This window comes from Meriones unguiculatus, chromosome 8 (assembly GCF_030254825.1).
Source record: "Meriones unguiculatus strain TT.TT164.6M chromosome 8, Bangor_MerUng_6.1, whole genome shotgun sequence".
Taxonomy (NCBI): Eukaryota; Metazoa; Chordata; class Mammalia; order Rodentia; family Muridae; genus Meriones; species Meriones unguiculatus.
Window position 1 is genome coordinate 9262028 of NC_083356.1, and position 17756 is coordinate 9279783.

A 17756-nucleotide genomic window follows, 5' to 3' on the forward strand; every position below is an offset into this window, starting at 1 on the left:
TAAGCATGTGAAATGTGCTTACGGTGTCTTGAAACCCACTCACATACATACATCCATATCAGGTATAGTCAGCCATCGACAGTGTAATTTCTTACCAAGTCCTATGGTGATTATTTAATGCCCTTCTATACACTTTACTGGGTGCTGTAATGAGACCCTGGCCTCTGGTGATCTACACTGCTCCAGAAGTGTATCTTTGATTAATAATGTCTCCTGACTCTAAGGTGCAACTTAACAGAGATGGCTTGAAGAAGATAAAGAAGCTGGTGAACACTGTTACAAAACATTACCCTCTATCTTGTGCAGAGCATGTAGAGAAAACATTTTTACAGTTGTCTGTTTATTTGCAAGTGTGTACACACGCAGATACACGCCATTAGAGTTCAGATACCTTGGTTTTCTAGCTCCATCATGTAGACTCTCTAAGATCAAATGTTTTGGTCATCAGCCTTGACTTACAAGTACCTTTATAACTGAGCCATCATGCTAACCCTAGAGATACTTTCTTATTCTGGCGAATTCTAAATCATAAAATGTCTAAAAGTTGCTTGCCTTTTTCTGTATTTATCAGAATTACGTATTTATCAGCTTACTTTTTGCCAACATATCTGTACGTTGATGAACACTGGCAGGGTTTTAAGCAGAATGAAACACTGTACAGCATCATGTCATGGCTTTTAAATGCCACATTCTTGTCTGTACTCATCTAAAATGAAGTTCTATGGACATACAACTGTCAAAACTCATTCAAATGAATATTTAAGTCATACATTTTATTTGTTCATTAACTGTACCTCAATTTACATTATAGATATAGAACTTTCTAACCCGCATAATGAAAGTGGCACTGTTTACAGCAACAGAAGTAAAAAGATCTCTTTTTCTAATTATTTCATTCTAAATAGAGGAAGAAGAATCAGCATTAAATAGAAATATGTAAGAAAATTCAAATCTTAATACCCCACTCAGAAATACCGATTAAGAATATGACTTTTGATGAAATACAAGTAATCAATAAGTGCTTTTTAGAAGCTCTGATACCTAACAATATTACACTAAATTCACAATGTATGTGTCTTTAAAAATATTCTCATTACCGTATATGATCTGTTTGGGCATGTGTGTCTGCACCTATGGAGGACAAAGGACAACTCTTTGGAGTTGGTTCTCTCGTTCACCTTTACATGGGTCCTAGGACTGAACTAAGGTTGCCAGGTGTGTGTTACAAGCACCTTTTCCTGCAGAGTCCTCTATCTTACAACCAAAGCACCTGAGACTTAGAATGTGCACCTTGAAAGTGGAGAGCCTGAGGGCTCCCTTTTCTCTGTAAGACGAGTTTGTCCCTGGATCCTAGCCCCTCAGCAGCTCTCTAGCAGCTACTTCCCTGGGGAAGGCTTCTGTTCCTCACTGTCATTCCATGTGGACATTTACATAGTCCAGTTTTTTATGTATCTGAAGACAGAAGAGAAGACTTTTGAAAGTAACATCTGATGGCAGAACACCACGAACACAGGCTCTCAAGTATGGGCTATGACTTAGCACCATTTTATCAAAGCAGAAAGGACTTTGAAGAGCAATGCTACCACATTGCAAGGAACAGACATGCAATTGCAGGATATTACTTGGTTACTTAAGTGACAACTTAATAAGAAACAGAATTTATCACTGGTAAAATATCAAGCAACAAAATGTTATTACAAGTCACTATAACTACAATATATGTATGATGGCTTGCACAAGATCTCAGTCAAGGGATTGATGACAAACACATGAATGAGTATCAATCCCACATGACCTTGGGATTAGATCTCTTTAGAATTAGCAAAAGGCCAGGAGAAATCCTAAAAGTTGTGCTCTAAGCTCAGAAGCCAGGAAACCCTAGAAAAGTGAACCAATAATTTAATATGAAAGATGGACCAACCTTGGTTAAGGATAATCAGAGAAATGAGGGGAAAAGAGAATGCCTAGAGTCCAAAGCATAAGGAAGCCAAACATGCTGCTCATCTCTAGCAAGACAGTGATGCTTAGAAATGAATGGATTTCTGAATGAAGAATTTATTCATTAACCATACCGTGTATAATGAACTATACAATCTTTAATTATACCATGTATAATTCTAACCTGAATCTTATATATAAAAAACATCATTTGTGCCAGGTGTGGTAGTACACCTTTAATCCCAGGATTCAGGAGGCAGAGGCAGGTGGATCAATGAGTTTGAGGACAGTTTAGTCTACAAAATGAGTCCAGAACAGCCAGGGCTACACAGAGAAAACCAAACAAACAGGAAGAAAGAAAGGAAGGAAGGAGGGAGGGATGGAAGGAAGGAAGGAGGGAGGGAGGGAGGGAGGGAGGGAGAGAGAGAGGGAGGGAAGGAAAGAGGGAGGGAGGGAGGGAGGAAGGAAGGAAGGAAGGAAGGAAGGAAGGAAGGAAGGAAGGAAGGAAGGAAGGCACCACTTACACCCTTAACTCTGATAAAATTCTTAAATGCCCAGGGATGAAAAGGTGACAATACATCAAAAGAGTATGTCCCCATACGGAGGTAATTTCAGTACAGTCTATCAATCTGTCTGTCTTTAAACATCAAGAACTGTAGCACTGTGGTCACTATAAAATTTTCAAGTGGAATTTTATTCAAGCTATAATATTGCCTCAATTAAATGACTTCAGATTTCAAAGCCTAAGGAGAGCTGTCAGTTAAGAGCACTGACTGCTCTTCCACAAGAACCAGTTTCAATTCTAGCATTCACATGGTGGCTCACAACTGTCTATTATAGGAATATGATGCCCTCTTCTGGCCTCTGATGGCACCAGGTATGCACGTGGTACACAGACATACATGAAAGCAAAATAATCATACACATAAAATAATTGCTATTATTTATTTTAGTAATTAGAAGTTTTAAGCATATACTAGTTTTAAGCGTATACTTATATGCTGGCTTCCTGAATTTGGGGGGATTCTGGCCTTACTTCTTGCTCATGTGTGAAAGCAAAAGTCTCAAACAGAAGAGAAAGCTCTATGTATCTTCTATTTTATATCACCATACCTACTTTTTCAAGACAGGGTCTCAGGATGTACTTCATGCTTATCGAATCATTTTTCTCCTGCATCCATTTCCCACATCATTCCCACAGGTACCTGTACCATGCCCACCTATTTTATAACTCTTTCAGAAACCCCTTTACTCCTCCAGTAACACCAAAATGTAGTAACTCCATTTCTTTATTCCCCTCTTCTCCCTCCCTCATTCCTGTCCCTTCATCCTCTCTTTGACACAGTCTCTGGATGGCCTGGAACTCATAAAGACCCTCCTGACTCTGCCCCCAGCACTGGAATCACACCCATAGCGGCCGCACCACACCCATACCTGGTTCTCTTTTCTTTCTTTAGGTCACTTGTCATCCTGCAATAGTCTCCACATGCTTTAGCAGCAGCTGTTCCATGTGTTTAAACAGCAGCTCTAAACAGATAGTCTTTTAGCTCAAACATGTGCAGGTTTCCACACAGAGCTATATAATCGGCTTCATGCTAAATAATTTTCAGTGCACCATCAAGCCAGTTTGTATAACTTACTGATAACTTTCTCACAATCAAAGACATCAACCATTAATAACAATACAAAGAAATAATGAAAACATTTATAAATGACAAGAGAAAATATTTCCTTCTTCTATGTTCTATCAAATGTTTCTTTTTCATTCTTAAGAGAACTTGTCTTTAAAAACCTACATCTGAGGGGGCTGGAGAGTTGGTTCAGTGGTTAAGAGCACTGCCTGCTATTCCAAAAAACTTTGTTTCAACTCCCAGTACCTACATAGCAGGTTATAACTGCCTGTAATTCCAGTTCCAGGAGACCCTATACCTTCTTCACCCTCTGAAGGCACCAAGCACACATGTGATGCACAGACAGATATTCAGGCAAAACACTCATATCCACAAACACATAAAATGAAAATTATTGAACCTTGAGAGAGAGAGAGAGAGCGCTATAACATAGGAAGAAAAAAGAACATTAACTCATTCACTCACTGAATGAGTTAATGTTCACTGTTAGGAATGACACCTAAGCCAGGTGGACAGTAACATAAGGCCACCCCCAATTTTAAGTGACTCAGGAACCACTCAAGGGCCACTGTCAGAGCTATGACTTCACACCATCATCCATCCAACAAATACTTTCACGAGTCGGCTATGCATGAACTCCTGTTGTAAGTAGAGATACACCACTAAGCAGAATAAAGTAGTGCTTCTTGGGAAATCTCTATTATGGTAAGAGACAAGTGAACAAACACATCAAGTGAATTAAAAAAAAAAAATTGCTGACTAGTGGCTCATACCATGAACCCAGCATTTGAGAACTGACATAGCAAGATTGCAGTAAGTTCAAAGACAGCATCTGTCTATCAGCCAGGGCTACAGTATGAGACCCCATCAAACAAAGGAATCACAGTGCCTGGAAGATGGAGACCGGTGCATCCTAGCTTCCTGCAGCGCCCTGTCTCGGGAAAGGAGACCAAAAAACCTGAGGTCGCCCTAGCTTCCACACACATTACAAGTGGAAAAGACAAAGCAAGAGCATTGTATCTATTTAGTGCAAATATGTGTGTGTGCAGTGTCACAACCACCAGCTGTGTCTAGTGGAAGACTACATTCTTACCTGCTCGATCTCTTTGGTTTTTAATGCGATTGCTTTAGAGCGACTGTTCAGCTGGCTGTCTTCATACAATTCCGTGCCATCTGTTGTGTTTGACTCGGGTTCTTCTGTCTGGTCGATAAATAAGGGTGCTGTGGCTTCCACCTTGAAAACAGAGGAAGTCCGTAGTTATTTTCTTAAAAGACAGAGAGTATTTGAGATGATGTAAGTGGTCACTAAGAGAAGAGTATATTAAAAGGAAGTGCTGCTTAACCAATTTTAAGAAAAAAAGTGGGAGGCTGAGCTCATGTGTGGTGGCGGCAGTGTTAGCCGTGGCGTTAGCAGCGGCTGCAGCAAAGCATCTGACCTGATGTCTCTCACCATTTTGCTGGTCCAGCCCACCAAGAGGCCTGAGGCAGGACTAACGCTGACTATGAGTCTGTGAATGGGTGCCTACCAGGTGTTTGTAAAATATATAAAGAACACCTGAAGACAATGGGTCCCAACAGCCTCCCCACCCCATGATATCAGTCAGCTGTTTGATTTTATTGACAAACAAGACAGATCTCAGGTGTCTTGTTTACTGATCTGATACACAGACATACCAGCCTTATAACAAAGACTGGATCAAACAGAAGATCTATGTGCTCCTCCGTTGACAGTGCCAATGGGGGGAGCAGTAATTGAGTTGGAAGCATTACAGGCTGGTTTGAGCTTGGAACAGGTGCATACAGCATGCTGCAGTGAACATTTTTATGATAGTCATCCCGTTTCCATTTGTCATATGTACAGCCAAGAATACTGCATACATTACATGAAACATGAATGATCTTTTCATTCTGAAACTCCTATTGCCCCTTTTCTTTTCTTTTTTTAACTAAATATTTTTAACTTTCTTTTTATTTTATGTGCATTGGTGTTTTGCTTGCATGTATGTCTGTATGACGGTGTCAGATCTTGGAGTTACAGACAGTTTTGAGCTGCCATGTAGGTGCTGTGAATTGAACCTAGGTCCTCTGGAAGAACAGTCAGTGCTCTTAACCACTCAGCTATTTCTCCAGCCCCTTAACATTTTTTATGATAATTCAGATAAAAAGTGTTTTTGTCATTTAAGGTTGGTTCCAGTCCTTGAAACCCCTCTACTTGCTTTACAGCACTAACCCTCTGTTGGGTGTATGTGTGTATGACGAGGTTAACTATGTCCTCTGGGGAAGTCTTAGTAAAAATTAAAGAACTGTTCTGTAGTTGTAACAAAACAAAACAAAAAACCAGTCTACTGTCATGATACACAATGTGCATATGTGAAGAAGGCTAGAGGACGTGATTGCTACTTTTCTTAAGTTTTTATAATACCAAGCCTTATGCCATTCTAAAATTATGATAAATATACTAAATACAGATTAAGATATAACTCAAAGATTCTGTCTTATGGTTATTCCTTAAACAGTTTTCTGGAATATGGACCATGGAGAAGAAAGGGCCCTAATGTAAACGGGAGATCACACTGAGAGAAAGCATGGAATGTGCCCAAGTTCACAAGCTAAACACCTTGTTCCTTTTCTCAGAACCATTAGAAATGACACAACAAAGCAACAGTCATTTGTTCTGTTACAAACAAACCAATAGTGAATAAGTAATCTAGAAGCAATCAAATTAACCCCAAACAGGAACAGAGAATGCTTTCTCTACACTACTCTTACCAAGACAGGTGTGCTGGCTGATTTTGTGTGGACACAAGCTACAGTCATCACAGAAAAATGAGCCTCAGGTGAGGAAATGCCTCCATGAGATCCAGCTGTAAGGCATTTTTCTCAATTAATATATAACTATATAAATATAACACAAACTAAAAGAATCAAATGAAGAGCTGGTTCTATAACAAATGCTTTGCCAGCTTAAAAAAGAGAGGAAAAAAAAAACCCAAATTAGTAAAATTAGAAATGAAAAGGGAAGCATAAGAGATACCTATGAAATTCAGAAAGCCATAAAGTCTACTTTTTAATACTATTACATTAGTGGCTGGAAACGGCTCAGCAGCTAAGAGCACTGAGTGACCCTGCGGAAGCCAAGGTTCACTTCCTACCACCCACACGGCATTACGGTCCGAAACTCTGATCCCAAAGGATCCGACACCCACTTCTGGCCTCTGTAGGCAACAGGCACATACACTCAGACAAAAACTCATACACATAAAATAAGTAAATAAAATTTTGTAAACCTTTATTACATTAAACTGGAAAATCTAAAAGAAAAACAATTTCTATATGCATACAACATAGCAAAATTTTAAAAAGATGAAATAAACAGCTGAAAGGGAACCATTACCAGCAATGAGACTGGAGCAGTAATGTCTCCCAATTAATGTACTCACTCCAGAATTCTATCAGAAGAACACAAATACTACTTAATTATCCCATAAAGTAAAAAAAAAAAACACGAAAGTCTTCCAAACTGTTTTATGAAGCTGAAGTCACAACAAAAAGAAAGGAAAAAAAAAGAAAGAGATTACAGAATGATCTTCCTGATGAGCAGATATGAAGTTCAACAAAATATTGACAAACTGAACTTAAGATCAATATGAAAAAGATCATTCATCACAACCAAGCTGGCTTCATTCAAGAAATGTGGGGAAGGTCAAAATGTGTAAAATAATAAATGTCCATCAAGTAAATATACTTTAACATAGAAAACACACGACCATCTCATTAAATGCACCCTTTCCTGAGAAAAGTAACAGTGGATTATAGACAGAGCATATCTCTATGTGATGGAAGCTGTGTAAACAGACCTATAGTTACCATGGAGCTATGAAGAAAAACTCAAAGCATTCCATGAAGATCAGGAACAAAGCAAAGGTGTCCACTGGGTCTACTACTTCTCAATATAGAGACTGACGTCTTAGCTAGAGCAGTACGACACGCAAAGGAAATAAAAGGAAAACCAACCAAAAAATAAGTCAAATTGCCCTTATTTACAGACAATATAATTATTCTGTACATGAACTCCTAACTATCTATTCTAGGTTGTGATAAACACCATTACCATTCGTGGAGGGAGGAAGAGGGTTTATCAACACATCCTGACCACAGTCCAACACCGAGGGAAGTCAAGGCAGAAACGAAAGCAGAAGCCATGTGAGAAACACTGCTATTGGCTTGCTTAGCATGCCTTCTTGCACAACCCAGAACTTCTTGCTTTGAGTCACACTGGGACCCCCACCCTCAGTAAGCTGGGCCATCCCTCATCAATTAGTCAATAAAATGCCCTACAACCAAGCTATTGGGCAAGATGTGCCCAAGGGCACAATATGGCATTCTATGTATGGGCACAGTCAATTGCTCTCCTGACTGGATTTCAGGAATGTTCCACAGCAATGAAGTTGTACTTAATAGAGCAAACCCAAGTCACAGGCCCGAGGAGGTAACCTACTGGTGTTGGTTTGCTAAATGGTCATGTCTTAAAACTGCCTTCTAAGTGTTTGTGTCTATACCCACAGGGCTGTGCTGTTCCCAGCAGTGATCAAAGACTCCTCTTATTGCCATGGGTAGTGGTAGCTGCAGGCCTTAATACCTGCTTCTACTAGCTGCTAATATAAGAGAGAAACACACACACACACACACACACACACACCAAAAATGGGAGCACACAGAGCTGGAGGTAGACAGTTAGGATATATGTTAGGGGAAGCCCAGTTGTAGTTGGACTAGAGTGAGATTAAAAGACACAAATGATCAAGATACACTGCACATACATATGAATTTTTCAATGAAAATTAAAACAAAACTTAAAAGATACACTCAAAGGGAATTTTACATGATGAGTTCTCTGCTCTCTGTCATGTGAGGAACAGATCTCCTCCTTCCAGAGTACAGAGCATTCAAGGTGTCATGTCAGACTCAAAACCATGTTAGACTCCAAGGCTAATAGCACCTTGACCTTGGGTTTCCCTGGATTCTGGACGGTGAAAAGTAAGTCTTGGTCTGTGTAAAGTGCCTGGTCTCAGGCAGGTACCCTGGGTCAGCAGCACAACTGAACAACACCTCATCCCAAACCCAAAGATGTGAGTTCGGGAGCATATTGAACACATCACAGGTAACGGGAGATTTTGTAAAAGCAAAAAGCAAGCTGAGGCTGGCAAACAGTTTGGCAGGTAAAAGTGTTCGACCCTCAAGCCTGATGACTCAAGTCTGATCCTTGCATCCCATAGTGGAAAAGAGAAACGATGCCAAAAAAATTTTCTACTGTCGTCCACACACACCATAACTCACATCACATACTTACACACACACACACACACACACACACACACACTAAATTTCTGATTGACTAGTGGGTAAAGGTATCTGTAGCTCATGTCTGGTTCTCGGGGTTCATATGAACGTGTCTTACATGGAGACAGGTGACTAGACCATAAATAGTCATCTATTAGCAAAACTTCCTTCCATATATTAATAATACCAAAAAACTAGGTAGATAAGAAACCAGTCTTACTCTCAAACTGGACCTATTAAGTAGGAGTAATATAAGGACTTTTAGTCTAAATTCTTAAAATAATCAACATTAAGTAAATAATTCAATATTTCTAGTCTGTGCTTCAAGTATTACTAAGTGCTAAGAACAGCTTGATATATTTGACACATTTACTTTAAGAATACTAAAAATATAATTACACATAAAATGACCTGTTTAAGGGAATTGCTATCTAAATGACAAACCACCATTTCCCACACAATAAACAAACACACAAAAGGGAAAAAATCCAGACTCCACGTCTAACCATTTGACTTATGCACATCATAAGTAGGCATGTAGGGATGATCTGTTTATCATGCATGAAGACATGGGTTAGGATACTATTGTTACATCCATGAACAACTGTCTATCATAAAACCTTCCATGAGGGTGGATATAAGCGGCAGTCCCTAGGCTTGATCCCCAGACTGCAAAAGATGTGAAAGGAGAGAAGAAAAAAAAAAAAAAAGAAAAAGTTTTGTTTTTTTGAAACAGGGTCTCTCTGTCTATCCTTGGCTGCCCTAGAACTTGCTCTGTAGACCAGCCAGCCTTGAACTCAGAGATCCACCTGCCTCTGCCTCCCCAAGTGCTGGAAGTAAAGGTGTGCCTCACCACCACACAGCCAAGCAAAATTCTTTAAAAAGTCTTTCATTAAAGTCATCCCAAAACATACTCCTACTTTGTGTGGTAAATTCAATAATCCACAAAAGATATTTCCAAGTACATGTTGAGGTGCTAAAATAAAGCAACTATTTTCTAAACTCTTTTTGCTTTATTTTTTTTTTAAATAGGATTTCATGCACACCACATTGTTCTCACGCATGCTCTGATGAAAACCTTGAGGATACTCTGCCTGTACCTCCTAAATGCTGGTATTACAGGGGTGTGGTACTATACTGGACTTCCATCCACTTTAGAATCCAGACAAAACATTCTGGTGTGAAACATAAAAGTGAAATTAAACCATACCTCAAACTCAGCAATTTCATCCAAGTTATTTTCATCTGCTTTCTCTAGCTTTTCATTAGCCCACTTGCTTTCAGCTTCTGCAAGTTCCTTGTCAGTTAGCCTGCTGGGTTTGTCTAACACCTAGGAGAAAAAGAGAGACATCTTTGTAAGCATTCTTAAGGGCCTCTAACAGCAGAAAGCACAATGCATTGAAAGCAAGCATATCCTCTTTTCACTCCTGCAAAAACATCCAAAAGAGAACCAGGCAGGATGAAACAAAGAAGCCTAAGAGAGAAGTGCAAGTATCAAAATAACAATAACAAACACAAAACTCAATCCAGAATTCCTGTAAGTGGCAATTCCTTTAGGACACACGGACTACACACATTAAACACATGGACCACATCACCCATAATTTCATTCTTCATCTAAAGAACCAGTACAAAAAACACTGACAAATATATATACACAAATTGTATGAAGGATACATATAACATCATACTGATTACAACTCTATAATTATGTTCAAATGAAAGAAAACAATGGTTAAAGTTCATTAAGGTAAATCTATTTTTTAAGTTGTATTTATTTTTTAATGTGTATGGGTGTTTCTTGCCTGCATGTATGTCTGTGCCTCACCCAGAGGCCAGAACAGGGCACTGGATTCCCTGGAATTAGAACTACCAAGGATTGTGAGCCATCATGCATTACGTAGAAGGAATCTAACTCGGGTACTCTAGGAGACCCATTTCTTGACCCCTAAGGTAAATTCTTAATGTATGAAAAAGGACCAGATGTTATCTTTAATATTTGTGATAAATAATATAAATCATACTCTTTGCACAAGCGTTTAAAGACTTAAATTTCATTGTTTTGGTGTAACACTTTCTTTCTCTAACCAAATTCTCTAACAAAATGTAGTCAGAGAATGGGCTTTGGAGCTACAGGCAGATCTCAGCATGCAATATTATTCAATCACTTATAAAGCAAAAAGAACATTTCCCCTTACAAAGCAGTTGTGAGACTAAAATATCTATAAAATAAAAATAAAATATAATAATATCTGGCACTTTCTCTTTTTTTCTTTTTGGTTCTTTTGAGACAAGGTTTCTCTGTGTAGCCCTGGCTATCCTGGACTCCATAGCTTTGTAGACAAGGCTAGCCTGGAACTCAGAGATCCACCTGCCTCTGCCTCCCAAGTGCTGGGCTTTTTTAAAATTTTATTTATTTTTTACAGTTTATTCATTTTATATCCTGATTGTAGAACCCTCCCTCATCTCCTCCTGGTCACATTCTTCCCCCTCCTCAATTCCCTTCCCCTAATCCACTCCTCCCCTGCCATCTGAGCCTAGCATATCAAGTCTGATCAGGACTGCCTGGATCCTGTCCTTATAAGCATATATTAGCCATATAATATAAACATACAAAAATCTATAGCCCTAAAGAAGCTAAACAAGATGCTCATTCAGAATAGCAAAAAGGACAGACATTAGAAGAGAAGTGCTAGGATCAAAGGTGTGCGCCACCACACCCAGCCTTTTCTCTATATTTACTGACAAATCTCCTATACTAAGATGTATTTGAAAAAGATGAGTGAGTTCGTGGCAGAAATATAAAGGCAAAATATTTTTCTGGCTCCCTCAGTTCCAGTAACGCCAATAAGTGAAGCTACAGCACACCTTTCCTTAGCCCCGTCATGGTAGGCTGCGGATTTCATCCTATTTCCTAAGACGATGTTTGCCAACTATGTGCCATCACCTCTAATCTGATCCCATCTCTTACTTCTCTAAGGGTGTGTCACTGACTACAAATATCTCCTTCCTCCAGATGACAGTCTATAATGACTAATCTTGATTTTCAGCTTGAAGGAATATGGTATCAACTAAGAAATATGCCTCTGGGGGCATGGAAAGATGGCTCAGCAATGAAGAGCACTGTTCTTCCAGAGGTCCTGAGTTCAATTCCCAGCAACCATAGGGTGTCTCAGAATCATCTATACTTGGATCTGATGCTCTCTCCTGGCATGCAGGTATACATGCAGATAGAGCACTCATATATATTAAACTAACAAACAAACAAGTGTGTAAAGCTTGAAAGAGAAAGGAAAGAAAGGAGCATGCCTCTGGTGGGTCTGTAAGGCAGCTTTCAGGAAGGACTGCCTACGTGGGGGAAGGCTTATCTAACAGGTGTCCTGGACATGAAGAGGTCTGAGGAAAAGGCTGTGCTGTGGCTGGCGTCCTCCACGTATCTGCGCCCAGCTTCTCTGGCCTTCCATCACAGGTGTGGCATCAGCAATAGTCCAGGAGTCTCTCAGGCCTCAGCACTAGACTGAGACCACAGAGGCATCCAGCCGTGTGGACTGAGCAGCTCAGGTCCTCGGCCTCTGCTGTGTGCAGATGCTACCCACAGACTACACAGCCCCTGTCATGTAAGCCGGTGTAGTGCTTACTTACCCTTCCATCCCATGTACACTGGGGAGGCTCTACTCAAGTCTCCAGAAAACCTTGCCTAATGTATAGTTCCAATGAAAACACAAAACAAAAACACCTCGGAAGTACTGGCAGACTGCTATGAACAAAGTACTTCTATATACAAACCAAACAACATTCTGATAGAGCTCCACAAAAGGAACCTGGGCAGGCCTCATTACCTCAAATTAGAAAACAGTAACAGTAATAGTAACGTCTAAGCTCACTAACAAATACAGATAGGAAGGGGTACATGGGCTTCTTCTACACCTAACTAAGCCTCACCAAAGGACAGGCTGACCATGAGCAATATTTATCATGATATACAAATAACATTGCAAAAGAAAAAATATTTTGCTCCAAATATACTTGACTATTTTGACTTAATTATTCAGAGAGAAACCACAGTTCTCCGTGAACTTAAAAATGGCTCCAAAAACCTGTCTATCATTTTATAACAAGAAATCTACATAAACAAAGTAAGGAAAAGCTGTGAGAGGAAAGCTGATCACAGGCCACAAGAACAGCCTAGAAAGGCTACTACAGTGATCCAGCTGGGAGAATTGGTCTGCATAAGATAGTTTTGGTGACTGGAAAGATGGCTAAAATGGCTAAGAACTACGGTGCTCCTACAGAGGACCTCAATTTGGTTCCCAGCACCCAAGTGGTTGGCTCATAATCACCTGTAACTCCAGTTATTGTAACTGCCTCTGATCTCTGGCATTGGCACTCACATACACACACCCATGCATATATATAATTTTAAAATAATTTTACTTTAAAAGTGAAAACAAAGCAAAAGAAGACAGCCAACCAATGCTAGCTTCTAGGCCTCTGCACACTGCAGGATACGATTAGCTAAGGACTGATGCCTTGTATATGTGATCTTGGCTGTATGGCTGCCACACGCATACAAATTCTCATGTTTGTCTTCCTCAGACCTGTCTATTGTCCACTCATTTCGGACTAAAATCATCAAGCCTACAGAAGAAAGAGAGAAAATGCACAGCTTACCTCCAAAATATATTCTACGGCCATTAAATAAGCTTACACCCCTCATTTCAATTCTCTACCAATCTAGGTTTGGGTTGTTTGTTTGTTTGTTTTGTTGTTGAGGCAGGGTATCAATCTGTAGCCAAAGCTAGCTCATGCTTATACAACCCTCCTATCTCCGCCTTCAAGTGCAGGGGACTTATAGGCATAAGATGCCTACACATATCAGAGGGTTAAAATAGTATCCTAAGACAATATATAAAAAATTTTTAAAGTAAACAAGAGCCTATTCAAGAAAATGTATACTTAATTTTTAAGAGAGGTTTATATTTTTAAAAGATTTATTGAACAGCCAACCACAATGGCGCACAACTGTAATCTCAGCACTCGGGAAGGCAGAGGCAGGCAGATCACTGTGAGTTTGAGGCCAGCCTGGCCTACAAAGTGAGTCCAGGACAGCCAGGGCAACACTGAGAAAGAAACCCTGTCTCAAAAAATCAAAATGAATTATAAAGCAAAAGCAAGCTACCGATTTATGAGTTCTTGTAGCAGGTAAAGCCTACCATCATGCCTTTTCTGTTTTCCAGTTGTTGGGTGTGTGCACTTGAAAAGCTATCGCATGGAACTTCTCAGGAGGCAGATGCAGGATTATCAAGACCAGCCTATGCTACAACTTAGTAAGGTCCAATTCCAAAACACACTTCAAAATTTTCAACAACGTGACTTTCTAGGGCCAGGATGAGAGTCAGTGGTAAAAACATCTGTCCAACATCTCCAAGGGCAGGACCTCACCATCCACTGCCACAAAAGAAAGCAAATGCAACCAATGTTCCCGAATCCTAAGATCTCTGAGGGGATCCCAGTGATAAAATGTCACAGAAAGATCACTTTCCTCGCAGGCTAAGAAACTGTTGTCCCTATAGACCAATACCAGATTGCCAGATGATAAGTATTTCTGCTAAAATGTCAAAAATTTTAAAAGAAAGAACAAAAAGTAAAGACTACCTAAAACAAGTTAAGAGAGAAAGATGGGGTGTGGGGGTGATAAAGGAACTAAGCAAAGACACATAGCTCCACCTTTCCAACACGTTTTGAGATGCCGGGAAAGCGAAATAATGGTAGGAGGAGCAACTAGTACTTTCAGGAATGGATTTGGCTTGAGTTCCGATAAGGCTGAGGTTTAAATCTACCTATAGGACTTTTGTATGAGTTAGTAAGAGAGGAAATGACGAATATTAGAGCTGAGCAGTTCTAAAATCACATTAAGCCTCTGTCTATGTCCTCAGTCCCCCAAACTGAAGCAAACCCTATGAACACACACTCCATCTAAATGGTTATGGTGAAGGCCAAATGCTACATAGAAAAGCTATGAAAAATATCAATTAGAAAAATTATCTTTTTTTTGGCCTCTGTAATATTTTCAAGTTGTGATGACTTAGGATTCAAGCTTTCAGATGAGTCCCTTAGCAACATAACATTTGTGCTGTACACCCACCATCTTTACATTGTAGTTCTACCTAACTTTTGAAAAGTAACAAACCTTGGATGAAGAAACTGCTGAAGAACTTGAGGGTGAAGTATCTCTTGAAGTTTTCAAAGACTGGATAGATCTCTCTTTACCTATATAACAATGTTAAGAAAGAATACAGGAAAAGAAACAATGTAAGATGTGATTTTCTATTTTGTGTGTTTCTAATTTTGTAGATGAATTAGTAGGGAAAGCCATATATGCACTTCAATATTGAAATTTCTCACCATATTATTTTAATAACATCGAAATTTACCTCTTTTAGTAACATCACAAAACATTAAAGTAACATAGAATGAAATAATGCCATAAATGGCAGTCTAAGCCACAGCAACATCAGCTGCTAAGTGTAATCATAGAGATGCTGGGAAAGGCAAAACACATTTTAATTGGAGTGTCTCCTCAAACTTCCTTGCCACAGCTTAGCAAGCTCTAGAGACCCGGGCCTCTGCCCGCCTGGCTGATATTAAACAACACGTCCCAAACTCAGGATGCCAGTCTACACCAGTGGCTCACAGCCAGGGACAGTTCTCTTCCCACTTTGCCCCTGGGCAGTGGGAAGAAATCATGACATTTCCTATTGCAGATAATCTTTAACATAGTGTAATATAAGCACATGTAATGTTATTATACTTAGTATGTAGATACTGCAGAGCTGTCAGTTAAGGGTGGCCCAAAGGGTACTATACACAGGAAATTTAGCAGATAATCTTAAAACATTCACACCATTAAAAAAAAAAATTTAGATATCCATTAATTCAGAAAACTGATGCAGAGCTTGGCATGAATGATGTTAACAAATATTTTTGTTTACGATAAATCTCTATGAGATAAAGTCACTATCGTTAGTTATTTCAGATACTTACATGATGCTGCATGGAACCATTATTAATAGAAAAATAAGCCAGAAAACATATGAACAATATTACTTTAGTAGTTTCAACAACCAAAACTTATTTAATTAAATTTCGTTTTTAGTTAGCTAATTTACTTAAACTGTTTTAATACCAGTTTATAGAAATTACTAAAAGTAAGCTGTTCCTGGTTTTTAAACCCCTTACTAATACCTTTTAATACATAATCACTCCCGTAATCTTAAATCCTGGGAAAACCCAAAATATTAGTAACAACATTGTCTTAGAAAGTGGCCACACAAATGCTGCTAAAGCCTAGAAAGGGAAAGAAAGCCAGGAGCGCAGGTAAGAGCAAAAGCAGATGCCAGGTCACCTGCAGAGTGCAGCAAAGCCAGCTTTCAGGGAGTGTCTCCTCAAACTTTCTTGCCACAGCTAAGCAAGCTCTAGAGACTCAGGCTTCTAAGCACCTGTGGTGGTATTAAACAACAGGTCTTTCCAAGGTCCGGAAGACAGGTGCCACTCTATACCAGTGGCTCACAGCTAGAGACAGTTTTGCTCTTCCCACCCTGGCACTGGGTAGAGTGTAAAGATGTTCTGGTTGTTTACAATGAGAGAATACCACTGGCATACACAACTGCAGGTAAAAAAAATGACATGAGTGGCTTCTATGGGGGGAGCCACACCCAGAATCATCAGCTTCAACAATGCTGAGGCTGGCTGAGAACCCATGTGCTAGGTTTAGTATTCCAGTTCTGAAGTTTCAACAGGTTTTTGAAAAACACAGAATCTAGACTCCTGTGGTAAACCCGGTACCATAAGTTCCAGGCCAGCCAAGGCTAACTAGTAAGACCCTATTTTTAGAATAAATAAATTACTAAATTTTAAAAAAATGATAAAACCATCATGACATCCTCCAATAGCCAAGAACACAACTGAGTCACTCCTTACTGTATTCCTAATACCTGTGGCAAATTATACACCACACTTAAAGCCTGTCCTACTGCAAAAAGCTCTGAGAGCAGCGGTTCTCAACTTGTGGGCCATGACTCCTTTGGAGGTGGCACATCAGATATCCACACGACATAACATTAGCAAAATTACAGTTATAAGCTAGCAAGGAAGTACTTTTATGGTTGGATGTTACCACATCATGAGGAGCTGTATTAAGGGGTTGTAGTATTAGGAAGGTCGAGAACCACTGTTCTGGAGGAACACTCTCACTTTCTAATAGTTATGGTCAACTCAGTCTGAGGACTTCAGAACATGAGTAGGCACACAAAGTCAGGTAGAAAACCAATTTATTTTCCTACACTTAGAGTACAATGTCTTCTCTGCCTGTTAACCAGTCCTTTGAAAGATTATGCTGGGCCAATCAGCACAGCCCAAGCTAAATAAAGGCATAATTGTGGTAGTTGTGTATAAGTAGGCTTAAAGGTCAGTCATTGGGGATAGACCTCTCCCTCAAACACAACAATTTGTAAAACTAAGAACTAAAACTAGAAAACTTGATTATGGGTCAAAAAATAGCATTTGATTATGCAGAGATCTGAATATCACTGTGGAGCTAAAAGAAATAAATATATACTTTTTTGTCTTCTTTAAGAGTTAATCCAAATGGGCTTATCAATAACTTCTGTAGGAACACACCCTTCTGGACAAACTATTGGTCCTAGAGACCTTAGAAATACTAGAAAGACTGTAGATGGAGAAACGGTCCCTTTGGCCACTGGCCATTCTCACCCTTCAAGCGTGCTCCTTTCAATTCTGTACTCGAGCAGCACCTATTATCTCATATGCTACCTTCCGTGTGCCTCA

General features: G+C 39.6%; 1 protein-coding gene and 1 pseudogene across 11 annotated transcripts in view; one reads left to right on the forward strand and one right to left on the reverse strand.

The window, feature by feature from the left end:
* Positions 1-17756, reverse strand: part of Pphln1 (periphilin 1) — an 83640-nt gene that overhangs the window by 16734 nt on the left and 49150 nt on the right. For all 11 annotated transcript variants that reach the window (XM_060388772.1, XM_060388771.1, XM_060388770.1 and 8 more), the window contains 3 exons: positions 15100-15179; positions 10120-10239; positions 4663-4803 (listed from right to left, as the gene is read on the reverse strand). In XM_060388772.1, the coding sequence (XP_060244755.1) occupies positions 4663-4803; positions 10120-10239; positions 15100-15179 (341 nt within the window). The remainder of the gene's footprint in view (positions 1-4662; positions 4804-10119; positions 10240-15099; positions 15180-17756) is intronic.
* Positions 5009-5297, forward strand: LOC110566867 (enhancer of rudimentary homolog; annotated as a pseudogene).